Consider the following 27,749-nt stretch of genomic DNA (forward strand, 5'->3'; position numbering starts at 1 on the left):
CGGGAGCGCCTGAGGCTGCCCTGGTTGTCTCTGCAGCCGCCGTTACAGCCCAAGGTAATGTAATCTCAGCGCTGCTTCGATGGGCAGGCATGGGCAGCAGGAAAAGCGATGGGGAACCTGGGGGGCATCCGAACCTGGCTAAGGGAGGGACGAGGAGGCAGGATATGGAAGGGCCTGGAGCTGGGGAGCTCTTATCTGGGCAGGGTGGGGGTGGGGTGGGGGGCGTCCAAGACTGGGCAAGAGAGGGACGAGAGGGATGGAATGGGGAGCCCTCATCTGGACAGAGTGGAGGGAGGGGCGCCGCAGCAGGGCGGTGCCTGCCCAGCCCTGTAACCCGAGCTGCCCCCTGGTTAAAAATACCGCACCCCCTCCCGGCTCCCCGGCCAGCTGGCAGTGTCCTTCAGCCCCGAGTCCTGCCTCTGCCCCAACCCGCTCAGCCTATCCTCCTTTCCCCAGCCCCGGTTTTGTCCTCTCCCTCTGCTGGCCCTGAGCCCCAGCCTGAGGAGGGCACCCGAGAGACTGCGTCAGGAGACGCGAGGCAAAGAGATAGGGAGAGAAAGTTGGGGAGAGATAAGAGCCTGGCCACCGCGCTAGCGGTCAGAGAAAACCCGAGTCAGCTGGGGAGGAGGCAGTGGGAGGAGAAAGGCAGTGGGAGGGGACCAGTAAGGCCCCGAGGCTTTGGGGTAGGAAGGCAGGGCGGGGACCAGATTCTTCCTGGTTGGGCCCTACCAGTGAGCAAACCGAGCCAGAGCTGAGACCCCCCCGCTGAGTGGCCAGGGAAGACAGCCCCGACGGACAGAAGGACGGCCGGCCGGATTGACAAGCACCGATTAGACCCAGGCCGAGGTAAGGGAGCTGCGGGCTTCCCTGAGCCACTGGAGTTTAGGCACAGGCTTTGCGATCGAGTTCCCGGGACAGGTGCCCCAGGGCACCCTCAGGGGCTTCGGATTGCCTTTGGGACCCAGGCATCCTTATCCTTCCAGTGGGGGGGGGGTGGAGTCAGTGCAGCCAGTTAGGGTTTCTCCTCCTTGGGGAGGTGGGGGTGCTCCCTGAGCACAGGGAAGAGCTTGGGTGTGGTCCAGATCCAAGTCCTGGGAACCCCGAGTCTTCTGGTGCCCAGCCTTAGCGCGAGGTGTCAGGCTACAGGGTTGTCAGCCAGCTCCAGAGGGAAAAGGAACGATGTTGTCTGCAGGCAGGTCCCTGGGCTGAGGGAGCGATGAGGAAGTTGAAATAAGGGGCTCTGGAGAAGCTTTCATCCTCCCCCATTCCCACTATTCCAGTCTTGTCTAGTACCCCATCCTAGCTCAGGTCGCTGTTAGAAGTGTAGAACTCCTGGGTTCTGGGAGAAAGGGAGGAAAAAAAATCCCACATTATATGGTAGAGTGCACAGAGTTAGATTTGAAGTCAGAAGATCTGGGTTCAAATTTTGCCCCTGCTCTTTATGTATTGTCTGACACTGGGCAAGTGCCTTTCTTCTCTGGGTCTCCCTCTGTTTCTTCATCTGTGAGTTGAGGGGGATGGATTCACTTTAGATGCTCTTGTCTAGCTGGGGGCGGGGCGGGAACACATCTGGGTAAGGAGTTGATGTTGGGGCAGGATCCTAGGCTTCAGATAATAATGGGCAGGGAGGGAGGTGACTTGGGGGCCAGAACTTCCTCCCAAGTCCCAGTTCTGAGAGGGGACATAGTTGGGGTTGCTGGTGGGGCTCTAGGCTCTGGGGGTGAGGTAGCTAAGGGATTCTGGGAGCCCAGATGCTGGAGTTTGGAGTGGGAGGGGTTGGGTATCTTGGGGATGGGGCTCACACCCAGGAGCCCCAGGATTCTGAAAGGGACATTGGGTTCACTGCTTAAAAAGATGGTAGTCTTGAGGAGGGGGGACTGGTGTGGTAAGTTGGAGGCTAGTGCCAAGCAGGGAGTGGGCAGTGTAGTAAGAGGAGCTCTGAATTTGGATTAAGACCTGGGTTCTGCTCCTTCTTGCTGTGTGACCTCAGCAAAGTCCTTTGCCTTCTGTGGCTCATTTCCTCTGTAAAGAATGGGGCTCAGAGGTGCTGATGTCTCTAATTCTCACCCAGTTCTAAATCCTCTGATGGGGCTGGGGTGAAGGGAGAGCAGGATCCCTGGTCTGGAGTAAAGAGCTGGACATCTTGAGATGGGGGATATGTGAGGGAGGTGGGGTTTGAGGGGCCAGGATGGCAAGATCCTGAAACAAAGGGCTTGTTCATCTTGAAGATGGGGCTGGACAGGTGAGCTGGGGACTTGAACTCTTGGGTTCTGAGGAGGGACTAGGGCTGGCGATGGAAAGCACCCTTGAGCTTTGACTGTTAAGGGTTGAACATCTTGATGATAAGGAGAGGAGGTGAGCTGGGGGAGTAGGAGGCTGAGGCCCGGGTTCTGAGACGGTATGGGGGTGGGAGGTAGGGGTTGGAGGAGGAACAGGACTCCAGGGCTCTGAGAAGGGAGCCAGCCTGGACTCTTGTCCCTTCCTTGCCTCCCCAGGATGACAGAAGAGATCATCACCCCTGTGTACTGCACGGGGGTGTCTGCCCAAGTGCAGAAGCAGCGGGCCAAAGAACTAGGCCTGGGCCGCCATGAGAAAGCCATTAAGTACCTGGGCCAGGACTATGAGCAGCTAAGGTCCAAGTGCCTGCAGGCTGGGGTCCTTTTCGAGGATGATACCTTCCCCCCTTCTTCCTATTCCCTGGGCTTCAAGGAACTAGGACCGAAGTCCTCCAAAACCTATGGCATTAAGTGGAAAAGGCCCACGGTGAGTGGGGCCCTTGGGGAGGGTCCCCTGGACCCCAAAGAGAACAGGACTCTAATGGGAGGCTCCAAGGAGGAGCAGGAGGAGCTGGGCCTAGGGACAGAATCTAGGCTTGGGGAGCGCAGGGGCTAGATGCCTGGGGGAAGGACCTCTGGATCCTCCTGGGGAAAGAGGGCTGGAAGGAAGAGAATGAATGTCCCAGGGAATCCAAGACCCCTTCGTTCTCCATGTCTATGTTGTAGGAACTTTTGTCCAACCCTCAGTTTATCGTGGATGGGGCCACCAGAACAGACATTTGTCAAGGAGCACTAGGTAAGCCTGGGGCTGTTCCTGCTCATTCTAGGATCTTCATTCTCTCTCCTGCTCCTTCTTCCTCCCCCCGCCCCCCAGTTCCTTTCTCTCTCCTCTCTCTTCTCTCTTTTCTCTTTCTCTCTCTCCCTCTATCTCTCTCCCCCTCTCCCTCCCTCCCTCTCTCCTCTCTTCTCTCTCTCTTTCTCCTCTCTCTCCTACTCCTTCCTCCCCCTCTCTTTCTACACACACACACACACACACACACACACACACACACACACACACACACACCCCTTCCCTCCCTCCCTGTATCTAGCCCCTCCCTCTTACAAGTAAGGACAAGCTCTGATTATCATCTTCAAAGCTGGTTTGCCCGGATTCCTGGGTCTGTTCCGTAAACTGTGGGGGTGTTGGGAGGGAAACGAGTCCAGGAGATGTGTAGTTTTCTCTGGCTTGGGGACATAATGGGCACTGCCCAGCCTACCTTGCTCTTCTGGGAGCAAGTTGATTATAGGCGCCACAAGGCTCTCTGATGGCTGGTGCCCACTGCAGGGGACTGCTGGCTACTGGCGGCCATTGCCTCCATCACCCTGAATGATACCATCTTGCATCGGGTCGTGCCCCATGGGCAGAGCTTCCAGCATGGCTACGCTGGCATCTTTCATTTCCAGGTGAGGCTGGCTTGGGAGGGTGGGGTCTAGCCTTGGAAGCAGCTAAGATAGAGCGGAGAGGGGTGGGGTTCATCCTGGGTGGAGAGATGGAAAGTTTAGATAAGACAGAATCTCTTCCCAATGGGGCTCACAATCTATTGTGGCTGTAGAGGTTTTCTCGGCAAAAATATACTGAAGTCATTTGCCATTTCCTTCTCCAGCTCATTTTACAGATGAAGAAACTGAAGCAAACAGGGTTGGGTGACTTGCACAGGGTCGCACAGTCGTAAATGTCTGAGACTGGATTTGAATTATCTTCCTGACTCCATGCAGGGCACTCTATTCACTGTGCCACTTAGCTGCCCCTTATGCCTCAGTCTAGTAGGGAAGACAAAACAGACCCTAATAACTTTAATTCAAGCCTGCTTACTTAAGTGCAAGAGTGAGATCAATTTGAAAGGGGGGTGAGAAATTCCAAGAAGAGAGGTATGGTTTATAGGCACCTTTAGAAAGTCCTTACTTTGTGCAGAACATTTTGCTGGTCTCTTGGGAGAGATAGAGTTTAGATCAGACTGGGACCCTGTCCTCATGGTGTTCACAGTCTGGTAGGAGAATTAGATTCAAGCTCAGGTCACAAAAACTAGTGATGCCTACTGTGTGCTGAGGATTTCACAATCAAACAGCAAGTGTATTCATTGCCTACTGTGTGCTGAGGATTTCACAACCAAACAGCAAGTATATTCATTGCCTGCTGTGTGCAGAGGATTTCTCTAGGCATTAGGGAATACATGATATAGATTAATATTCATTCCTATTTCTTCTTCTCAGTGTTTTATTGATATCATATTCCAATGACTTCTCCCATTCCTAACTGAACTCTTTGTTGGAAGCCATTGTCCAGGTGTGACCCCTGGATTGAAAGTCAGAGGGTCTGGGCTCTAATCCTCACTTCCTATGTGCCACTGGGCAGGTCTTTCAACCTCTCTGGGTCTCAGTTTCCTCATATCTAAAATGAGAATGACTACCTCTAGTTGGGTCCCTTCTGGCTGGAAATCTATGACTCTTAAGTCTAGAGATATGTAGATGCCTCCTTCACCACCTGTCCACCACTTCTTTCCTGTGAGTCGGGAGGCTCAGGAGTCACAAGTAACCACTGCATCCACCAGCCAGTAAGCATTTTTTTAAGTGCTTACTGTGTGCTGGGCACTGTGCTAAGTGCTGTGAGATACAAAGGCAAAAGACAGCCCCTGACCTCAAGGCACACACAGCATGCAAACAATCAGGAACTAGCTAAATGGAATGCAAAGTAAATTAGAGGGAAGAAACCCGAAGGAAGGGCACTGGGCAAGGAAACCTTCCTGATCCACATTCTGCACTTTTTCGTTGTTTTCCTTTACCTGAACAAAGACCCCATCTATGTTATTGTTGCATTGTTTTAGACACTGGAGTGCTTTGCCATTTCCTTCTCCAGCTCATTTTACAGATAAAGAAACTGAGGCAAACAGGATCAAGTGACTTGCCCAGGGTCACCCAGCTAGAAAGTGTCTGAATCTGGATTTGAGCTTAGGAAGATGAGTCTTCCTGACTCCAGGCTGGGCACTCTATGCACTGCAGCACCTAGCTGCCCTCATCCTATCTATAACATCTCCCATAAGTGGTCCTTCAGCCTCAGCTTGAGGTAGTCTATCCCCTTCTGGATGGCTCAGATCATTAGAAAGTTTTTCCTGGGCTCATGCCCAAATCTACCTCTTTACTTCTGTTTCTGGCCGCTTGGGCTAAGCAGCACAAATGGACACTCCTCCAAATCCTTCAAGATAGCTTTCATGTCATGTTCCCCCCATCCCGCCCCCCCCACCCCACCCAGGTCTCTTCTCTAGACTAGACGTTCCCAAATCCTTCATTTGATTCTAGTCATGGATTTGAGTCTCTTCCCTATCCTGGTTGCCCTCCTGAGTATTCTCCAGCCTATCAATGACCTTCCTAAAATATATCACCCAGAACTGAGATAATACTCCAGCCAGAGTCCTCGGAGACCTCTTAGGGGTTAGACGACAGTGGGAGGGCACCTCTGCAGTCCTGGATCTGAGGTTTCCCTTAGTGTAGCCCAAAATTATATTATTGGCTTTCTTGCGTGCTGTGTTCTCACACTTCTTGCTTGATTTGGCTCACTATGGCCTGTCCAGAACATTTTGATTCAAGCCTCTGGCCTCCGGTTTGCTCTTCCTCCCTGCTCTGGGTCATTTGCAAATCTGATGAGCCTGTTCTCTTTGCTTTTGTCTTCAATGAAATGCTAAAAGGGGGAGGCTCTTGTGCCGAGCCCTGGGGCTCTGTGGGAGACCACTTTCCAGCTGATGTTAAATCTTTAATGGCTACCCTTTGTGTCTTATGCTTTCTTCTCTTCCTCCCTGGCATATTGCTAGAATCTTACCATCCCCGCAGGAAGAGCCTGAGAGATTTGCTGAATATGCAGCTTTCTCCTGATTTAGCAGTCTAGAAAAAGTAAGATGATTCTGGTGGGACCTGTTCTTGACGAAGCCCTGCTCCTTCTAAGGTCACTGCTTCCTTTTCTGAATGCTCACTAGGCATCCCTTTGGTAATATATTCTAGGGTCTTGCCAAGAATTGAAGTCTTAGAAGCTGACTTCTCTTCTTTTCTGATGAGGTCTACATTTGTCTTCCAATTCATTTCTACTTTTGTAGTTCTTGAGGATCTGTCAAAGAGCACTGATTGCGATTTAGCTTCTCTCTCTCTGTCTCTGTCTCTCTGTCTCTGTCTCTCTCTGTCTCTCTGTCTCTGTCTCTCTCTCTCTCCCCCCCCCACCCCCATCTAGATTGTTCCTTCCCCACTATCATGGCCCAGAACTTCAGGGACACTCACCCTAGCAAAGCCAGCTCCTGGTGTAGCAGACTGGGGAACAGAAACCTTAGTGTTAGTTTTGTGACCTTGGGCAAGTCAGTACCCTTCTTTCTGAACCTCGGTTTTTCCTTCTGTAGAAAGGCTATACCAGAATGTGAACCTCGTCCCTCTCTGGGGTGTTGCCGGGGAAAATGCTTGGTAAACCTCCCCAGGTGTTTCCGGTGATTCATCCCTAAGGCCTGGGTCAGGTGGAGGACCTTGCTGTAGGGTAGGGTTTATCTGCTCCTCTTCATTGCCTAGGGCACTTAATGCCCTTCATGCCTGGCTGCTCTCCCCCTCCTTTCCTCTACTGCCTCTCTGTTCTCACATAGTTTTTTGGCCTTTGGTGCCTCCCCCATCCCGCATCACCTTTTCGCCCTGACCCCTCAGTGCCCCCAAGACCTCCTATTCTCTCACTGGTCTCAAAGTCAAGAGCCCTGGATTCAAGTTCTGACTCTGAAACTCACCAGCCCTGTGACTTTAGGCTCTTGTGATATCTGAGCCTCAATTTCTCTATTTGTAAAATTGGGATGCTAATCGTAGATCTAGGCCTAGAAAGGTCCAGCCACTGAGTCCAGCATGGTCTTTTATGAAAGGAGAAAGCTCATCTTCTTGGCACCTTCCTCGTCCGCTCTTTGGGTTCAGTGATCTGTGTAAGTGGCCCCCCCAGTTCTGTCTTCTTTCTAGAGCTCCCGTCCTGCGCCGTCAAGTGCCTGATGGACTTCTCCACCTGGATGTCCATCTCAGGGGCATCCGAAACTCAGTTGTCTAAACTGCAATTCCTGGTCTTTCCCTTTAGACCCGTCTCTGCTCCAGACTTCCCTGTTGTTGATGCAGTCATCATCCTTCCAGTCATCCAGGTTGGAAGCATCTGGAAACCCCATTTCTAATCAGTTGCCATGTTTTCTTGATTCTGGGGACTCCAGGCCAGAGCCCTAATCACCTGTCATCAATTCATCTCCCTCTCTAGGGAGGGAGTTTTTTTTTAAAACATATTTTTATTGAAATTTTTTTTTAATGAACAAAAATCTATTTTCTCTTTCTCCCCTATGGAAAAAAAGAATGAACAAGAACTTATAGGCATAGTCAGGCAAAATGTGGTCTCCATTCGACCGTGTCCACAAAATGATGGCTGTCAACTACACTCTATCGCCTCTGTCAGGAATCCAATACATCTTCCCCACTGAGGCCAAATAAATCTTAAACAAACAAAAAAAACCGGAAAATTGTAAAAATGTTTACTGATAACATTTTTTTACACACCAAAGTTTCCCTGGTATCCCTTCTCTTTCCAAAGATCCTTTCTCTACAATGAATACCATTTTTTTTAAAGAAGAGGGAAAAAACCCAGGAAAACTGATCTATACGTTGTAAAATTGTGACTATTGCCCTGCCCTGCACCCCGCCCCACTGGGCTACAAAGGGGTGTGTGTGTGTGGGGGGTGAGGGCAGGCAAGCTTCTTCTTTGTCATTTTGCCATTTTCCCTTTTGATTGTTCTCTTTCTGCTGGGGGAGTCCTGTTTCCTTGACCCATTGCTTCAGATCAAGCAAATCTTTCCAGGCTTCTCTGTATCTCCTGTCTGTTGTCATTTTTGCATTTGCCGGGCCAGGTCATAGCCGACAGCACAGCCATCCACTACATTCATGGCCACACTGTGTTTTGCCATCACACGGCTCCATGGATGGGCATTGCAGAAATAATCCTTGTTGTTTCTAAGGTCCTGCTGTTGCAGGCCCTTGGCAGTCTGGCTTTTCCAGGCTGATTTCCCTTTGTTCTTCTTAGTCACACTCAGGTCTAGCTGAGCTAGCTTGCAGTCCCTTCTCCTTGACAGCCTGGCTTGCCCTTGTAGTTGGTGAGAGTCTATGCCTGGACTTGAGCTCAGGTCTGTCTGGCTGCAGACCCAGCCCTCTGTCCACTGTACCACCTAACTGCCTGGGTATATTGGTAGCACATACAAGCATCTGGAATGCATTTGTGCAAATGTGCAAATTACATGCAAAGATAAACGCAGGTAATATATAGTAAACGAAGGGGGAGGTACCTGCAGCTTGAGGAGGTTGGGAAAGGTTTCATGAAGGAGTTGACGTTCGAACTGACCTTTGAAATGAAACTAGAGATTCTGAGGGAGGGAGTGCATTCTAGGCATCAGGGCCAGCCTGAACAAAGACTCTGAGATGGGAGAGAGGCTAGGGAAAAGCCCAGTTTATCTGGAGTGTCCTGAATAAAAGCATGGAGAGCTTTAAATGTCAAACAGAGGAAGGAAGCTAGGGGACACCATAGTGCACAGAAGACCAGAGTTCAAATCCAGCCTCAGACACTTATTACCTGTGTGACCTTGGGAAAATCACTTCATCCTATTTGCCTCAGTTCCTCGTCTATACGATGAGCTGGAGAAGGAAATGGCAAGAAAGCCCCAAATGGGATCACATGGGGTCAGACATGCCTGAAAAGCAAAGGAACGACAGCGACCAAAGAGTTTATTGAGCAGAAAGTGATGTCCAGTCTGTGCTTTAGGAGAATCACTATCGGCATGTGGAAGATCAGGTGGTGGTGGTGGGCGATGGTGGTAGTCTAGGTGAGAGGTGGAGAAGGCCTGAGTGGCTCATCACCTGGGAGTGGCTGCTGAAGGCAGAGATGGAGATAGAAAGAGGGAGACTTGCCAGATCATTGGCTGGGGAAGCGTGGGGAGTCTTAACACCTTCCCTGTTGCCCAGCCCCAGGCCATGCACATAGCAGGCGCTTCACCTGTGCCTGCAGAACTGAATAGATTTGAGGGAGAGAGGCCAGGTCACAACCAACAAGATGGGGTTATGAAGGCTTGCAGGAGGGTGGTGGTCTCCATGGGGAGGAGGGAAGAGAAAGGGAACAGAGGGCCAAGATGTGACTGTTAATAGAATTCACAGCAGCTAGGGCCAAATCACATATGACCTTGATAAATCCCATTGCTATCTCCTGGGGAGGAATTCTGGGGATGGTGCGGAGGAGGACGAGGAGGATTATGGGGGGAATTGCCAGGATGAGCATGTGGTCGTTCAGTGCCAGCGTATTCTTAGGACCCGTGGCCCCTTGGGCAGTCAGGCCTGTACAATGGGGTGGGGAGTACAGATCACCCATCACCCCTTCTCTCCCACAGCTGTGGCAGTTTGGGGAGTGGGTCGATGTAGTCGTGGATGACCTACTGCCTACCAAGGATGGGAAGCTGGTCTTCGTGCACTCAGCCCAAGGCAATGAATTCTGGAGTGCCCTGCTTGAGAAAGCCTATGCCAAGTAAGTCCCTCCCTTCCCAGCCCAGGTGCCCTAGACCCTGCCGGGGGCTCTCCCTGATCCAAGCTGGACCCATCCCTGGGCAGCGGTCTGCCATTTCCTTCTCCAGTCCATTTTATCTGTCTGTCTTGTCTCCCAGGGTAAACGGTAGCTATGAAGCCCTTTCTGGGGGTAGCACCTCTGAGGGTTTCGAAGACTTTACCGGAGGTGTTACAGAATGGTTCGATCTCAGGAAGCCCCCTTCTGATCTCTACCACATCATTCTGAAGGCCCTGGAACGGGGGTCCCTGCTGGGATGTTCCATCGATGTGAGTCACCAGCTGCCTTTATGTGTCTGCCTGCCCCCTTTCTGACTTTTCCTACCTCTAGGTCTTTCTCCTTTCAGCCTTACTTTTTTTTTCCCCATTCTATTTTATTTTTCAAATAATAAGCATTTATTTTCCTTCTCAACCTCCTCTATCCCCATTTAAAAGAAAAGAAAAACAAAACACTCGTAACATGTACATAAACAGACACGTACTCCCACGCCACCCATATCCATAAGTGTATCTCTCCTCCTGCGCCCTGGGCACTTACTTCTTTGTCAGGAGGTAGGTAGCCGGCTTCTTCCCTGGGCCTCTGGAATCATGATTTGTCATTGTTTGACGAAAGTTCTTTTTTTTTTTATTAGTTTATTTATTTTTAGTTTTCAATATTCACTTCTATAAGTTTTAAATTTTTTCCCCCTCCCTCCCATTTCCCTCCTCAAGATGGCCTGCAATCTGATATAGGCTCTACATATGCATTCCTGTTAAATCTATTTTCACATTAGTCATTCTGTATAGAAGAATTCCAATGAATGGGAGAAACCACGAGAAAGAAAACAAAAAAAAGAAAAAAGAAAATTGTCTGCTTCACTCTGCATTCAGAGTCCATAGTTCTTTCTCTGGATGTGGATGGCATTTTCCTTGATGAGAGTTCTTATGTCTTCCCAAGATGTTGGGCTCTGTAATGTTGCTGGTGTACAAACTGCTCTCCTGGTTCTGCTCCTTTCTGCATCAGTTCATATGAGTCCTTCTGGACTTCTCTGAAACCATCCCCTTAATCATTGCTTACGGCGTAAGCCATTCTTGTATCATAACCTATTCAGCTATTCATTCCCTAACTGATGGGCACGCTCCTCCTCCTTGTCAGTTGCTAGTTCTTGGCTACTACAGGAAGAGTTGCTAGAAATATTTGTGTATGCTGGGTCCTCTTCTTTTCCCTAATATACCTAATATACCTAAAAAGCCACCTCTTTTTGCTTTTCTTAGATTTCCTTCCTCTCTGAACTCCTTGGGGCAATATTCTCACTTTTGAAAAAATTTTAAAATTTATCTTTTGTTTTCACCCTCATTGCCAAATATATTTCTCCCCCTCAAATCCCAAGAAAGCTATTCTTTGTAACAAAGGATTAAAAAAGAAAGGTGTAAGGGGTAGGGGGCAAAACTAACCAAGACATCACCCAAGCCTGACCATATATACAGTGTGATGTGCCCATAGTTACCCATCTCTTCATAGAGGAGAGCCAGACCTATGATGACTTCCAAATTCTAACTTGAGTTTCATCTATCCCAGGGCTAACCATCCTGTCTTTATCTAATCGGTTAGCCTCATCATAGGCTTGGTGCTATAAGGGACCTCAGAGGTCATTTGGTCTAACCCTTTGGTTTTGCAGAGAAGGCAAATTAGACCTAGGGAAGGGATTTGTCCAAGGTCACACAGGTAGGAGGTGGAAGAGTTAGGTCTTGGACCCTGGTCAGTTGCTTCTAAATCTTCGTTTCTTTTTAAAATACCACTTGCCTGACAAGAGTCACAGACTCTCAGAGATGGAAGGAGCCTCAGTGGCCGTCCAGACTAATTCACCCTGGAATATGATTCCCCTCTATCTACAGGGTGAGTTGTGAGTGGTCCTTCAGGCTTTGTTTGGAGACCTTTGGTGAAGTGTACCTTATGACCTCCTTTGGACAGCTCCAGCCCCTTCCTCCTTTGGACAGCTCCAGCCCCTTCCTCCTTTGGACAGCTCCAGCCCCTTCCTCCTTTGGACAGCTCCAGCCCCTTCCTCCTTTGGACAGCTCCAGCCCCTTCCTCCTTTGGACAGCTCCAGCCCCTTCCTCCTTTGGACAGCTCCAGCCCCTTCCTCCTTTGGATAGCTCCGTGGCCACTGAAGATCCATTGACTTTCTTGACAGTACTTGGCAGTTCCCAAACCCCTCAGATCCCTTTCCATGAACTGCTGTCTGATCTGACCCACCCCCAGTCCCCATCTGCTACTTATGAAACTGATTTTTTTTATCTTGTCTTAGACTTTACTTTTGTTCCTTTTACATTTTATTTTATGCTGTTACACCAGATTTTCTGGCCTGTCAAAATAATTTTGGATCGTATCTGTCATCTAGCCTGTTAGCTGGCCCTCCCAGTTTTGTATCTGCTGCAGATTTAAAGAGCAGGTCACCTATGCCTTCACCCAGAAACTTTAAGTGGCCCTGGGCCCTCCCCTGGATGGGCCCTCCGCTGGAGACGCCCTCTTGCAACTTGAGGTAGAGTCAGTAATAACTGCCCTTAGGGTAGTGTCTGTTGGGTGCTTAGTGTCCCTTCTTTTCTTCTTCATCTTTTCCTACAAGCTTCTCTGATTTGCTCATATTCATCATTTATTTCTTCCTGGCCAATAATGTGCCATTACATTCCTAAACCATAGGGCTTTTTTTTTTCTTTATTCAGCCACTTTCTAGCCAATGGGTGGGCATTCCCTTTATTTTCACTTGAGGCTGCTGCAAATGTTGCGGACTGTATCAGACCTCTGTTTCTGTCTTTAACTTCTTTTGATGCCCACTCTTTAGATCTCAAGTTCAGTCACTTTTTTTTCACCTTTTAAAAATTACTTATTTATTTATTTTCGGTTTTCAATATTCACTTCCATAAGATTTTGAATTTTAAATTTTCTCCCCCTCCCTCTCCTCCCCCCTCCCCAAGACAGTGTGCAATCTGATATGGGCTCTACCTACACACTCACATTAAACATATTTTCACATTAGTCATGATGTAAAGAATTAGAACCAATGGGAGGAACCATGAGAACGAAGAAACTAAACAAAACAGCAAAAGAAAAGGAGAACACATAGTCTACCTCCCTCCGCATTCAGACTCCATAGGTCTTTCTCTGGACGTGGGCGGCATTTTCCATCATGAGTCTTTTGGAGTTGTCTTAGATCCTTGCGTTGCTGTGTTCAGTCACTTCTCTTGGATATTTCTCCCTGCACAGCCAGGACATTTAGATGCACACAGATCCCCCTGCCAGGGCACCAATGGGTCCGTCTTCCTACCGCCCCCTCCACCACTGAGGTGCCCATTTTCTGGCTTCTTCTCTAGTTTTCTGGGTGCGAGGTCCAGCCGGGGAGTTGTTTTAATGGACGTTTCTCTTATGGGTCATGATTTGGGGCATGTGTTCGTGGAATCGTTTGTAGCTCCTCATTGTCTTGGGTCATTTTTCTTTTGAAAACTGTTTCTTTGTATCCTTTGATTATTTATCTTTTGGTTGGCCTTCTTTTCCAAACGTTTACTAGTCCTACCTGAAGAATGAGATTGGCAATTTTACTAGGAATTTCCATCAGGCTCACTGGTCTCTAGTTTGCAGATTGCCTTCCTTTCCTTTTCTTTTTTGTAAATGGGGACATTTGCCCCTCCGTAGTCCTGTGTCCCCTTTCCCATATCCCCTACCAGCAGTGACTCAGGGGATCCTGGCTCAAGGATGTGTTGCATTTTGGGCTTGGCTTCTTCAGGGGCGGAGAGGTGCTCTGTTCCTATCGCTTTACCTATCTTTGGTCACAAATTCCTATTAGCCATTTCTGTTCTGTCCTTTCCAGTTCAGACATCATTCTCCTTGGCAGGAAAAAAATACAGTATATGTTAAAAACAATGACAACTAAAGCAAAATGTGGAATTTCACAGGTCTGATGTTGGTTACCTAGAACAGTGTTCCAGTCCATCCTTTGATCTTCCTCTTTTCCCCAACGTACCTTAAAAACAAACAAACAAACAAATGAATCTCTTTTTGTTTTTCTTAGACTTCCTTACTGGGCTCAGCTCCTTCTAAGCTTTAACACCCATCTCCTCCTTCCCCATCATGTAGGCTTATGCTAGGCTTTTGGACATTTATCCTGTTACTTGACCTGGGTTCTGTCTTCTGTGTGTGGCTTGTAAGAGTCTCAGCTGCTTGATGAGCTCCCTGTGCATCCACACCAGTCTCTTTGGAACATTCCTTTTCTGTGTTGTCAGAATAATTTCCCTTTGTGTCTTCATAATTTCATTCCAGTCTTTGGCACCCTCCCTGACCTTTCCCTGAGCCCTTTGAGATTCCCAAATATGAGTGCTTGCCAGGCTGTACCCAGCTCTGCCCAGCTTTTGTGTCCTTCTCTTGCATGATTCCAAGGTGAAGAGTTGACTTTTCCCCAAGGTCCCCATGATTTCTCTTTTAGCATTCGAGTCATCTCTACAGCCAGGCCTACAGTAGAAATATAGTAGTTCTTGTGTCTTCCTCTACCTTTTGCAGGAGGAAATCATCATTAAGTCAGAGAGACAGATAGATTGAGAGTCAGAGAGAGCATGTGTGTTTGAGAGAGACAGTGTTTGAGAGAAAGAGAGGCAGAGAGAAAGAGTGACCCCCAGGAGGTATCCAGAAGACTGGATTCTTCCAATGGAGTCACAGGCTTCTAGAATATCAGAGCTGGGAAGGCCCGTAGAGAGCATGTAGCCCGACCCTCGGGCTCCCTCCTTTCCTTCTCAGCCTGGTCCCCATGGAGTGGAGAGGGTGGGATGGGGCCTGACAGCATTTAAGAGAAGTGTCCTCCCTTTGCTGTACCTAGATCACCAGTGCATTTGACATGGAAGCAGTCACCTTCAAGAAGCTGGTGAAGGGTCACGCCTACTCCGTCACTGGTGCCCGTCAGGTAGCACCAACCCTGGGGAGGGGCAGGGAGCCTGGGTGGGATTCTCCATCCAAGCAGGGCTGAGTTTGGAGAACCCTCTGGGAGCAGGCTCCCAATTCTTTCTAGTGAAGACAGGCAGGCCCACTCCTTTGGGGTCTGTGTGTCTTGTCTGATTAGTGGGAAGGAGTGGTGATTGAGGGGAGTGGGGAGGCTGACTCGGGAGGGAAGTCGGGGCCATGCTGAGCGGGGCTCTGGGTTCCAGGTAAACTGTCGGGGCCACTCGGTGAACCTGATTCGAATGCGGAACCCATGGGGTGAGGTGGAGTGGACAGGGCCTTGGAGTGACAGGTAGGGACTAATGGGCCCCACATGGCCAGGTTACCCGGCCCAGTGTCCAGAGGTTCGGATGGCTATGGTGCCTCCCTTGCTAATCCCTGCCCATCACAGAGAGCTTCCTAAAATTCTCAGTGGAGGTGATCTTGGCCTCATTTATTCATTACTTCAATGAGCACTTATTATGCACCTACTTTGTGCATAGCGCAGGGCTGAGTATTGAAGGAGAACTAAGATTTGTTTAAACTAAGGCCTGGTCACTACTTTCAGGGAGCTCCTAGTTTAATAGGACGTAGACATTACTGTCTTTATGTTGTTATGAGCTCCACAAATGTAAACACACAAACATTTCCCTGCTTCCTACGTGAGCACGGATCTCCCATATACAGCTTGTTTTTAAGGCCATTGCAGTTTAACAGGGTGACTGGAGATGCCTTGCTCGTCTACACCACTGGGTCCACACTAACTTTCTTTATTCTTCTCTCTCCCTGCCCCAAGCCCTGTGTCTGGCACACAGGCCTGTAAGAAATGCTTGTTGGATTGGGCATTGGGTATCTTTCTGACCTGCTGCCTGGTCTTTCTTTTAGTTCCTCTGAGTGGAACCAGGTGGACCCCTCTGACAGGCAGCAGCTCCAAGTCAAGATGGAGGATGGGGAATTCTGGTGAGTATAATGAGAAGAGGGGCAAGTACCTGAGCCTGGGGCCCAGGAGACCGCCCGCCCCCCCCAGCCACTCGGAGCTCTGCCCCAAGACCTCAAACATGCAGTGTCTCTGTCCCTAGAGCAAAGAATTATGGGAAAACAGGAAGGCTATTAGAACATGGGTCACAGAATGTCAGAGCTGGGAGAAACCTTACTCAGAACATAGAAAATGGGGTGTCAGAGATAGGAGGGACATGGAATGTACAAGTTGGGAGGGTCCTTTTAACATAGGATCTATGTGATTTAGTCCAGGGATTCTTAACCTTTTTTCTGTTATGGATCCCTTGGGCAACTAGTCTGGGGAAGCCTATGTATAGACACCTTCTCAGAATCATTTTTTGAGATGCATAAAATAAAATATATAGGATCACAAAAGAAACTAATAATATTGAAATATTAAAAAAAATTCACCGACTCCAGATTAGGAAGTCCTGATCTAGGCCAACCCCAGAATTTAAAGCGGCCTTGAGAAGGCAAATGACTGTATTAGGGTCATGTGAGCGGTTAGCGTCATAGGTAGGATTTGAACCTGGAGCCCAAGCTCTTTCAGCTACACTATGGGTGTTGCTGCTCTTGCCCTGCCCCCTGGCCAGCCCATTAAAAGCATCCCCTGGGACCTGCTGGATGCCCTGGCTCATATCTCCTGGTCTCCAGGATGTCCTTCAATGACTTTCTCCGTGAGTTCTCCCGCCTGGAGATCTGCAACCTGACCCCAGACACCCTCAAGTCACACAAGTTCCGCAAATGGAACACAACCCTGTACGATGGCACCTGGCGGCGTGGGAGCACGGCAGGCGGCTGCAGGAACTACCCAGGTCAGCCCTGGCCCCAGCACATGGAGGGAAGTGCCCAGAAAAGACACCGAGGGCCAGAGAGGAGGACGCGGAGCCACAGACACTGGGTTAGGGCTAGAGATGACAGGAAAGCACCATGATATCCCACAAGGAATCCTAGACTTGGAGTTTAAGGACCTGGGTTCAAGTTCTGCTTCTGCCACCTCCTGCCTTCCTCCTGCTTAGAGCCAGAAGGGGCCTTAGTAGCATCTTGTCCAGCCCTCATCTGGCCAGAACTCCCCTTGGCAGCACACCTGCCCTTGCCTTGAAAACCCCAGGGAGAGCTGATCTCCCAGTTCCCTGGGCCTGGGCTTCCACTGATGGCTTGATCATTGGAAGTTTTCCTGCTATTGAGCCTAAGAAACCTCTTAGCTTCTCTCCGGTGCTCTGATTTCTGCCCTCCTTCCTTCTAAAGTCAGCCCCAATCTACTGGAAGTCAGCCTCTATGGTCCCCTGAATCTTTTCAGGCTAAACAAACACCCCCAGTGCCTCCCAACTAGCCTGTGGATGGCGTGAGTTCCTGGCCCCTCCCCATGCTGGGCACCCTCTTCTGCTGCTTCAGTTACCATTGTCCTTCCTTCCTCCCTTACCTCCCTCTTCCCTCCCTCCTCTTCCCTCCCTCCCTCCCTCCCTTCCTTCCCTCCTTTCTTCCTTCCTTCCTTCCCTCTTTCCTTCCTTCCCTCTTTCCTTCCTTCCCTCTTTCCTTCCTTCCCTCCTTCCTTCCTTCCCTCTTTCCTTCCTTCCTTCCTTCCCTCCTTCCTTCCCTCCTTCCTTCCTTCCTTCCCTCCTTCCTTCCTTCCCTCCTTCCTTCCCTCCTTCTCTCCTTCCTTCCCTCCTTCCTTCCTTCCTTCCTTCCCTCCTTCCTTCCTTCCTTCCTTCCTTTCTTCCTTCCTTCCCTCCTTCCTTCCCTCCTTCCCTCCTTCCTTCCTTCCTTCCTTCCAAGAAGACAGGAGAGGAAGGCAGGGGCCAGGTAGGGAAGGGCTCTGAATGCTAAACAGGATTTTAGATTTGATCCTGGTGGTGATGAAGAGCCACTGTTTCTTGAGTGAGGGAAGACCTGGTGTGTGTATTAGGTGGGTCACTTTGGCAGCTGAGTGGAAAATGGCCAGGGTTGGGGTGAGATTGGAGGCAGGAGCCAGTGCCGTTGGCGGTGGCAGCAGTGGCTTGTCCGTGCCTGCTCATCCTGGGAGACTCTCATCCGTGTTCTCCCCAGTGTTGGTCCAGGGGAGGCCAGGGGCTTGGGGCTTTCCTCACTGATCATATGGTGATGATCTTGTAATTATTATGGATTAAGTCATGGTTATCCATATTCTGTGGCACAGGCCGTGGGCAGAGCTAGGGAATGACAGGATTGCAAGGTCTGAGAGCCAGTGTGATCAGGGGCCCCCAAGGCCATGGAGTCCAGCTTCCGAGGCCACGGGGTCCAGCTTCCGAGGCCACGGGGTCCAGCTTCCGAGGCCACGGGGTCCAGCTTCCGAGGCCACGGGGTCCAGCTTCCCAGGCCATGGGGTCCAGCTTCCCAGGCCACGGGGTCCAGCTTCCGAGGCCACGGGGTCCAGCTTCCCAGGCCACGGGGTCCAGCTTCCCAGGCCACGGGGTCCAGCTTCCCAGGCCACGGGGTCCAGCTTCCGAGGCCACGGGGTCCAGCTTCCCAGGCCATGGGGTCCAGCTTCCGAGGCCATGGGGTCCAGCTTCCCAGGCCACGGGGTCCAGCTTCCGAGGCCACGGGGTCCAGCTTCCCAGGCCACGGGGTCCAGCTTCCCAGGCCATGGGGTCCAGCTTCCGAGGCCATGGGGTCCAGCTTCCCAGGCCACGGGGTCCAGCTTCCCAGGCCACGGGGTCCAGCTTCCCAGGCCACGGGGTCCAGCTTCCGAGGCCACGGGGTCCAGCTTCCCAGGCCACGGGGTCCAGCTTCCCAGGCCACGGGGTCCAGCTTCCCAGGCCACGGGGTCCAGCTTCCTCATTTTACCAAGGAGGAAACAGGCCCACAGAGGTTAGTGGACTTGTTCAAGGCAACAGCAGCAGTCCCAGAGCCAGGATTTGCCTCCAGATGGAGTTTCTTGCTCTGTGCTCCTCGGGGTTCAGAGGAGGTAGGGGAGAATTGCAGAAAGAGGAGAGAGCGTTTGTGGGATTTGGCCCCCAGCCCCCTGATTCCATTCTTGTTCTCACAGCTACCTTCTGGGTGAACCCCCAGTTTAAGATCAAACTGGAGGAGGTGGACGACCAGCATGATGACCACCATGGCCGTCCGGAAGCAGGCTGCAGCTTCCTGCTGGCACTCATGCAGAAACACCGGCGCAGAGAGCGCCGTTTCGGCCGCGACATGGAGACTATTGGCTTTGCGGTCTATGAAGTAAGTGCCAGAGTGTGGGGCGGCCCGCCTTTCTGTGCCCAGCCTTGTCTCGGCTGCCTGCCTTCTTGGGCCCTGCAGCCTGGTCCCCAGGCTGCCATTAGGATGTGGGTTTTATGGTGCCTGAGAGGTCAGGACTGGGAAGGTGCCTAGAGGTGGGCAAGTCTCCAAGGGGAGGAAGCTGAGACTCTGAAGGGATCTCACCCCTCCCCCTGCCCCATGAACACACAGGGTGCTCGGGATAGAGCTAGGATTAGAACCCTGATGTCTCTTCGGACTGAGATGAGCCTGCTCTGCCTCCTCCACTGTCCTCTTCCATGGCCACCTGCTCTGCTTTGGACCTGAACTGGCTTCCTGTTTTGAGGATCCCTTTGGGGAGCCCTCTGAGCTGATTGACCCTGCTAGAGCAGGATTTGGCCAAAAGGAAGGCTTTGGGACCAGGCAACCTTGAACTTTCACTGGATTTGGCAGTTTCTGGCTCCAGTCCCTCCGTCTCCAACAGGCCCCCCACCCCAGGATGTCACATCTGGGCTGGCAGTCACTGAAGAAGCATGGGCCATCTGGATTCTTGGTGGCGGCGGGCACTGCTCAGGCCTGGGGTGGGCAGTTGAATCTTGGAGCACTAATGACCCTAGGGCACAGAGGGGTGGGTGGGGAGGCAGGAAAACCATCATGCTTTCTCATCTATGAATATGGATGCCCCCCCCCCCCCCGGGAAGATAACCCTGGCCTAGGACTTGGAGCAGGAGATGTGGACCTGTGGGAGTCACCCTGCTCTCCTTGTACCTCCCTAAGGTGACTGGGCTCAGGGGTTGTACCAGAGCAGTCCCCAAACTTCCTCTCTCCTCAGAGCCCAGGTGTCCCCCCCATCATCCCCCAAACCCCTGCCAGACCCTGCTCTCACTGGCCTCTCTTTTTTTCTCTTCCAGGTTCCTGAGAAGGTAAGTGCACCTGCCTGACTCATTCGATGGTGATGGCCTGGAGAGCCATGGTGTCCCTGAGGCCAGAGCCACAGATGGGCTGGGGAGAAGGCAAGGGCACGGGCCAATCCCAGACTGGGGCTGGCTGCCAGCCTCTGCTGCTCCTCCATGGCATAATTAGCCCAGACCCACGATTTTGCTGGTGTAAGGAGCTCCCCAGGAGAAAGCTCCCTGCCAGTGCAGTCTGAAATGGAGGGTCCTCGTGTGCACAGGCCAGTGTGGAGAAGGGATTTGCCCAGGGTCTCACAGCCTGGAGAGGATGGGGCTGGACGTGGGTCAGGTCCCCCAGGCAGCCCCTGGCCCAAGCTCTATGGATGTTAATGTACGTTTCCCACTTACCGAGAACCAAATACTCAGGATCAAATGAGAGAGGATTTGTGTAAAGAGCTTTCCACGCCCAGGAAGTGCCAGCCTGGTCATCATTAATGATAGCTCTCCTTTACACGGTGCTTTGTCTGGAAAGGGTGTGCCCCATTTGATCCTCACAACACCCTTGGGGGGCAGCTGTCATTCCCATGACTGCCATGGAAACTGAGGCTGAGATGAAGGGACTTGTCCCGAGTCACACGGCTAAGAAGCATCGGGGGCAAGGTTTGGACTTGGCTCTTCTGGGCTCCGTTGGCTGCGCCACCGAGCCGCCTGTTCCCGTGGCACTTGAAGGCTGGCAAAGGCTTTCCTCAGAACAAGTCTCTGAGGGAGATTGTGGCAGCATTCTCCCCATTTCATAGAAGAGGAGAACTGAGGCTCAGATTGAGGAAATGACTTGGCCACGGTCACCCAGCTGGGCAGTGTCAGGGGCAGGACCCGAGCTCCAAGATCAAGACCCTTTATGTTACACTATGTGAATAATACTATGGATCTGGGGGAGAACTGACACATGCTTCATGACTCTGGGGGTGTCTCTTACCCCACTGGGTCTCTGTTGCTTCCTCTATTAACTGGGGAGAATGATACCACAGACCTCTTTCCCAGGGCTGGTGTGGGCTCCAAAGAGATCCCCAGTTTTGTGGGTGTGGACCCTGCCCTCCCCTGACACACTGCAGCCCCCACAATTCAGGAGTGGTCTTTGTGTATTGTCATGGCCAAACCATTCATCCCCCTTGGCTGATCCTGTGCTGTGAGGCCGGCTGGAAGCCCTCCCTCCCTCAGGGTTAGCTCCCTACTAGCAAAGCCTTTGAAGGTTCACGGCCACCTTCCTGCCTTGGCCAGTCAGCAGAGGTTCCTAGATCCAGAACTGGCCGAGACTTATCTCAGAGGCCAGGGAGAGTCCAACCTTCTCACTTGGCAGGGGGTCAAGGTGGCAGGTGACTTACTCAAGGTCACAGAGATAGCATCCGAGGCCTTCTATTTAAATATGCTCTCCCAAGTCCCTGGTAGGAACTCCCAGGGAGGTACCCCCCTCTGCCAGTGGGGGTTGGCACCTTCTTTGCAATGGATAGTCTTAGAGACATGTTGGGGGATGGAGGGGAACTGACCTGCCCAAGGTCATGTGGCCATCATGTGTCAGGTAGGATTTGAACCCCCATTCTCCTGCTTTCAAGGTTGGAGCTCCATTCATCAGATCCTGCCACCTCTGTGAGTGGGCAAGATGGGAATTATTGTGTCCTCTTCACAGAGATGGGACCCTAGGGTGCAGAGAGGGAAGAGATGTGCCCACGGTCCCATGGCAGGATGATAATGCAGGGAGCTGAGTCACAGACATGGCCCTGGGAGGGGAACCCTCAGTTTGCTCCCTTTCTTCCATTGGCAGTTGGTGGGTCAGCCCAGTGTGCATCTGAAGCGGGACTTCTTCCTGTCTCACTCATCACGGGCACGCTCCGAGCAGTTCGTCAACCTTCGGGAGGTCAGCTCGCGCCTGTGCCTGCCTCCTGGCGAGTACATCGTGGTGCCCTCCACCTTCGAGCCCAACAAGGAGGGTGACTTTGTGCTCCGCTTCTTCTCTGAGAAGAAGGCCGGGACTGAGTGAGTGGGAGGGGGAGTGGAAGTGGCCCTGCCCCAGCTTAGCCCCTGGCTCTCCCAGCTGACCCCATCCCCGTTTGCCTGCCTCAGCTCCCCAGGCTTCTGGGGACCTCCCATGTCTTTTTCAATGGTCTTCTCTCTCTCCTCTCTCTCTTCCTCTTCCTCTTCCTCTCCCTCCCTCCCTCCCTCCCTCTCCCTCTCTCTCTCACTTTCTGCCTTTCTGCAGGGAGCTGGATGACAAGATCGAGGCTCACCTCCCTGATGAGGTAGGCAGTGCTTCTCCTGTGGTGGGTGGAAGGTCTATTCCTTTGTCTTCTTCCCTTTCTCTCCATCTCTATCAGGCAGCATTGTTCTGTGGGATTGGAGCTGGGTTCCAGTCCTAGCTCTGCCACTAGCTAACTTGGGTGACTCCAGGCCAGTCCTTCCTTTTTCTGGGCTTTGGTTTCCTTGATCTGGATGATAAGGGAGTTGGATAAGATGATCTTTAAGGTCACTCTGGGTTTGGAGATGTGTAGGCTGTCCTAACCTCTCAGCCCCTCTGCAGTTTCTGGGGAAGGGTGGTCTTGGCTCAGGTGGGTGCAGCCTGGGAGATGCAGGAATCAGGCAGCTAACCACCCCCTCCCCACCCCCTTGTTCATCACAGAGAGTGCTCTCTGAAGAGGAGATCGATGACACGTTCAAGAACCTTTTTAAGCAGCTGGCTGGGGCGGTGAGTGGGGCTTTGGAAGAGATGGAGGAGGGTGGAGGGGCCCAGCTCCCCCAGGGCACACCTCACCCTCCTTTGTACCCATTTCTCACCAGGACATGGAGATCAATGTCAAGGAACTCCAGAACATCCTGAACAAGATTGTTAGCAAACGTGAGTGCTCCTGAGGAACCCAGGGTCCAGCCCTGATTCCCTCCCAGAACCTGAAATCCTGATATTTTCCTGCTTCCTCTTCCTCCCCCAGAGCCAGGGCAGATGTCTGTGTGTACACAAGGAGGGACCTTGTTGACAGTGATTTTTAAGTAATGTAAGGAAACGTTCATGGAGCAAGGCCTGGCTTTTGGAAGCCCTGGGTCTGAGGCTTACTAACTTTAGGACCCTGGACAGGTCCTTTCCCCTCCGTTTCCTCCTCTGGAAAATGAATGGATGAAAGCTGTTTAGGCAGTTCCTCTGTGCCCTCTCCTGTCCCCCTCTGTAGTTCCTACCCTCCCCCCATACTGCTTAGTGCTGACTTATCTGGGTATTATACTGTATCTGCCCCATAGAAGCTTCTTGAGGGCTGCTTCCTTTTTATCTTTGAATCCCCAGTGCCTTGCACAGTGCCTAGCACATAGTAGGAACTTTACAAATGGTTGCTAATGAATGAGTGATCGAGGGGGTAGTTAGATGCTTTTAAAGGTGCTTTCCCACTTAGAATACTTGGATCCCATGATGGTAACTCCCAGGGGACATAATCCTCCAGACTTGTTTTCCTTGGCTTCCTCTCTCTGCCTCCCCCCCCCCCCCATCTCAAACACCTTTATCCCTTCCCCCTCCACAGACAAAGACCTGCGGACTAATGGCTTCAGCAAGGAGTCGTGCCGAAGCATGGTGAATCTTATGGATGTATCCTTTGGGGTCAGACCAGGGAGATTGTACGGAGGAATGGGCAGGGCTTTGGGGAAGCCAGTCTGGGCATGGTAGGGGGCAGTCTAGATGGGATGGGTGAGGAAGGGAGTTCTGTTCAAAGTGTCTTTTTTTTTTTTTACAAACTCACTTTCCCACTATCTCCTTTCCTCCTCTCTCTGACCTCTTCTCCAGAAGAGACAGTGTGGTACAGAGGGAAGACACTGTATTGGAAGTCAGAGGACCTGGGTTCAAATCCTGCCTCTGCCATTTACTCTTTGTGTGACCTTGGACAAGTCACTTGTCTTCTTTGGGTCTTAGTTTTCTCATCTTTAAAACTTTGTGTGTGACTTAGATGATCTTTGATCCTGTGAGCCCTCTCTCCCCAATCCCCTTCCTGCTTTGGGCATTTTCTCCATCCAGGCCTCTAGTTCTCTCTTAACTCTGCTCCAGCGGGATGGCAATGGGAAACTGGGGCTGGTGGAGTTTAACATCCTCTGGAACCGAATCAAAAATTACCTGGTAAGGAGACGAGCGTCCTTGTTCTCCTGGCTCCTGAGCCCCTGGGGTGGTAGTGCTCTGGGCTTCCAGGCTGGCTGGCAGAAGGCAGTGTGCCCTCTCTTACCTGCTTGCTTCCTGCTTGATCTCCCCCAACCTCGAAATCAAAACATCTGGGCCAGAAGAGGTGGTTCTCCCCTCTTCCCACTGCATCCTCAGCACCTCACCTGCCTGCTGGCCATGGTCCTAGAGACCCTGGGGGGAGATGAGAGGATTGACCTCCACCTTTTCCTCAGTCCCTCTCTGTCCCTTCCCTGTAGGCCATCTTCCGAAAGTATGACCTAGACAAGTCGGGAAGCATGAGCTCCTATGAGATGCGGATGGCTCTTGAGGCAGCAGGTGAAATCCTGACCTGGCGGGGGTTTGGAGAGGGTGCCCTATTGGTGGTGCAGGGCAGGTGCTCCTCAGCCCCACACAAGCATCTGGTCCAACAAGAGAAGTAAACTGAGGCCCACAGGGGAGGTGGCTTTTCCCAAAGTAATACAACTTAGAAGTGAGGACACTAGGACTGAGCCCTGGGACTCCACTCTGTTGCCTCCAACTCCATCTCTAGGGGCTCATGGATGGGCATCTCCTGCCCTCTCCCATAACTGGGTCCCTCCAGGGATCCCTTACTGGGTTAATTATTTCTGGGCCAAGGGTACTCTGCCTATCCCTGACTCCCAGCAAGTTGAGCTCATTGGAGAGACTATGTATATAGTGCCCAGAGAGTCTGGAGTCAGGAGAACCGAGGTGGAGTCTTGTTTGTGATGTGTCCTAGCTGTGTGACCATGGATGAGCACAAGTCCAGTGCCCTATCCCCTGCACCAGTAGTTCTCAAAGAGTGGTCTGGGGACCCCTGTGGGGGCCCCGCTCCTTTCAGGGGTCCATGAATTCAAAACCCCTTTCTTAATACTAATACATTTTTATTTCTGATTAAGGTGAATATCGATGGGGATAACTCATAAACAAAAACTCGGGGTTGGGGGGGGAATCCTCAGCAATTTTTAAGAGTGCAAAGGGGTCCTGGGACCAAAAAGTTTGAGAATAGCACTAGGTCGTTCAGCAAAGGAAATTAAAAGGCATAGTTAGACAGGTAGGAGACCCAGGAGAGAACATGTTTCAGAAGATGAGGCTGGAGGGGGTGGTTACTCAACTACGCCAAAAGCTGCCAAAAGATCAAGAATGAATGAATGAAAAGAAGCCCCATTAGATTTAGCAATTAAGAGATCATTGGTCATCCTGGAGAGAGCCTTAGTGCAACAAAGGGAGTGGGAGGAGCATAGGTGGAGATAGGGAAATGTAGATGGCTTTTCTTAAGGGTTTGCCTGTGAAAGGGAAGAGAGACATCAGGGTAGGAGGGTTCTAAAGAGTTTCTTTTTAAGAATGAGACAACTTGGGCATCAGGGAAGGGACTGGAACATAAGGAATAATCTATCAGAAAGTGAGAAAGCAAGGGTGTGTGAAGGGGCAGTGCAGTGCGTTGGTGACCAGTTTGAACAAGTAATAGGATCAGTGCGAACAAGCCCCCTAGCCTGGCTCCACCACTGATTTCTGTGCTTCTCTTCCTGGCCCAGGGTACAAGCTGAACAAGAAACTGTATGAATTGATAATTACCCGCTACTCAGAGGCTGACCTGGCTGTGAACTTTGACAGCTTTGTATGTTGTCTGGTGCGGCTGGAGACCATGTTCCGTGAGTACTGCTCTCCCCTCCTTCCCTGACCTGAGGGCCCCCTGCCTATGTCCCCTCCTTGTGTCTTGTGTCTGTCCTCCCTTGGTCTCTTCTGGGAGTCCCCCTGTGCCCCTGCCACACAACAAAGGGAGACACAGGCACGTGCACACACAAACATACATACATGTTGTTTGTGTGGTCATTTGTATGTGCGTGTTGGGGAAAGGGGACTTGGATTCATCTCTGGCTGGGAGGAACACAGGCTTGTGTCTGTGGCTTTGGCCCACCTGACTTATCTCCTTTACCTTGTACTGCTCACGCAGGATTTTTCCAGAGCCTGGACACAGATAGAGATGGAGTTGTGAATTTCGACTTGCTTAGGGTAACAGCCTTCTTTTCCCTTCCCTTCCCTCTTGATGTGGGGCTGGGTTGGGGTTGATTGGAGTTTGTGGAAGATGGGCAGCATTCGGCTCAGGACTCTGGAGGGGCCAGGGCACCTGAGTCCTAGGAGCAGAGCTGAGCTGGGTTGGGAGGCAGGATGGCCGGGGATTGAGAGGGACAGAGAGTTGGAGAACAGCCACCTTCCCCATTTCCAGATTCTTTTCTCTGCTCTGACTTTCTCTCCCTCCCCTCTTCCAGTGGTTACAGTTGACCATGTTTGCGTGAAGTGGATGGGACAGGCTTCCACCTCTCTCTGCACTGACCCCAGCCCCTTCTTCTGCCTGCCACATGACCCCAGCTTCAAGTGCCTTCTCAGGAGTGATGGGAAGCTGCCCTTCCTCCTGCCTCCCTCGCCTCTGAGCTGCCACGGATATCCTACACTAGATAGGAGTATGCCTCCCTCACTTGTGCCTAAGGCACAGACCTGGTAGGCCCTCCAGAAGGTGGGGAAGGAGCCCCCAGGATCCCAGCCTTGAGCCTGCTCAATCCTTCAGCATGGAAGCCAGGAATGCTGCTTGATCCTGTGCCAACCTTGGGACAGGGGTCCTAGGGCAAGCTGGGACTCCCCTTGCCAGAGGCTGCTGCCCAGACAGCCCTTGCCACTGGCCTGCCCACCTGATGCCTACCTGGGATTGAGGCTGGCTTCTAATATCACCTCCAAGAAAGCCCTCTGAGGGCACTGGCCAGCAGACCCCTGCCCTGCACTGTGGATGGACACTCGCCTGCCCCCAGTCTGGTCTTCCTTCTGATCTCACACAGCCCCTACCCACCAGCTCCCTTTGCCCATTCCCCTTCTGGCTTGGCCCTTTGAGGAGTCCTTGTGCTGGGTTCCAGGAAACCATCAGGACCTTCACATCGAGAAAGCCAAACAGCCCCACTTTGGGGTGACCGCCAGCCCCGGCCTCACTTGGGCCCTGTCCAGCTCCCTCCAGCTTCCTGAAGGCTGCATATCCTGGGAGGGCCAATCTCTTTTTTTGTTTCTGCTATTTTTTTTATACTTGGTGATTGTATGGGGGTCTCTTTAGGGACTGGGTATGTGGTTATAGGGGCATCTTAGGAGATGCCTAGGGTGAAGGTGGTGGAGGTTGTTTTCTTGTAGAACCCAACCGCCCATTCTCATGCCAAAAGAACCCCAAATAAAACAGAAAACCCCCTAAGCCCCAGCCCCCTCCAGAGTCTGTTGTGGTTGGTCTGTGAGAAAAACACCCACTTGTCGTTTTCAACGTGACAAGCATGTGTTATACACCTGCCAATTACTGGGCACTATATTGCAAGGAAAAACTTGAAACAGCCCTGAATGACTGCAGTATCCAGATAAAACAAGGCGATGTATTCATATTCATTTGGGTGTGGTGGTGGTAGGGAATCAGGTTCCTGCAGGAAGTGGACCTGGAGCTCTGCTTTGAAGGAAGCTAGGGATCCTAGCTAGCTGGTGGAGGTGAGCAGGGGAGAGCACTCCAGACCTGGGGGGGAGGAGCAAGCTTTGTTAAGGCTTTAAGATGAAATATGTACAAGGAACAGCAAGTGGGCTCACTTGGCTGGACCATT

At 51.5% G+C, this 27,749-nt stretch overlaps 1 protein-coding gene across 2 annotated transcripts; it reads left to right on the forward strand.

Annotated features, from left to right (window-relative positions):
* On the forward strand, positions 1–27,375 carry CAPN1 (calpain 1). 2 transcript variants are annotated; one of them, XM_036763639.1, is made up of 23 exons: positions 1–54; positions 733–846; positions 2,496–2,763; positions 3,003–3,072; positions 3,604–3,722; positions 9,731–9,864; positions 10,001–10,169; positions 14,741–14,824; positions 15,066–15,151; positions 15,724–15,798; positions 16,492–16,652; positions 18,842–19,023; positions 19,950–19,961; positions 21,751–21,962; positions 22,186–22,225; positions 22,603–22,668; positions 22,761–22,818; positions 23,486–23,550; positions 24,004–24,072; positions 24,369–24,447; positions 25,665–25,781; positions 26,084–26,142; positions 26,400–27,375. In XM_036763639.1, exons 3-23 carry the CDS (start codon positions 2,497–2,499, stop codon positions 26,424–26,426), a joined length of 2,151 nt encoding a protein of 716 aa, XP_036619534.1. In that variant the 5' UTR covers positions 1–54; positions 733–846; position 2,496; the 3' UTR covers positions 26,427–27,375. The 2 variants fall into 2 exon arrangements, with proteins under 2 accessions (XP_036619534.1, XP_036619535.1); XM_036763640.1 differs by lacking the exon at positions 1–54 and having other exon boundaries at positions 527–846.
* Positions 27,376–27,749: the final 374 nt, after the last annotated feature.

This window comes from Trichosurus vulpecula, chromosome 6 (genome assembly GCF_011100635.1).
Source record: "Trichosurus vulpecula isolate mTriVul1 chromosome 6, mTriVul1.pri, whole genome shotgun sequence".
Classification (NCBI taxonomy): domain Eukaryota; kingdom Metazoa; phylum Chordata; class Mammalia; order Diprotodontia; family Phalangeridae; genus Trichosurus; species Trichosurus vulpecula.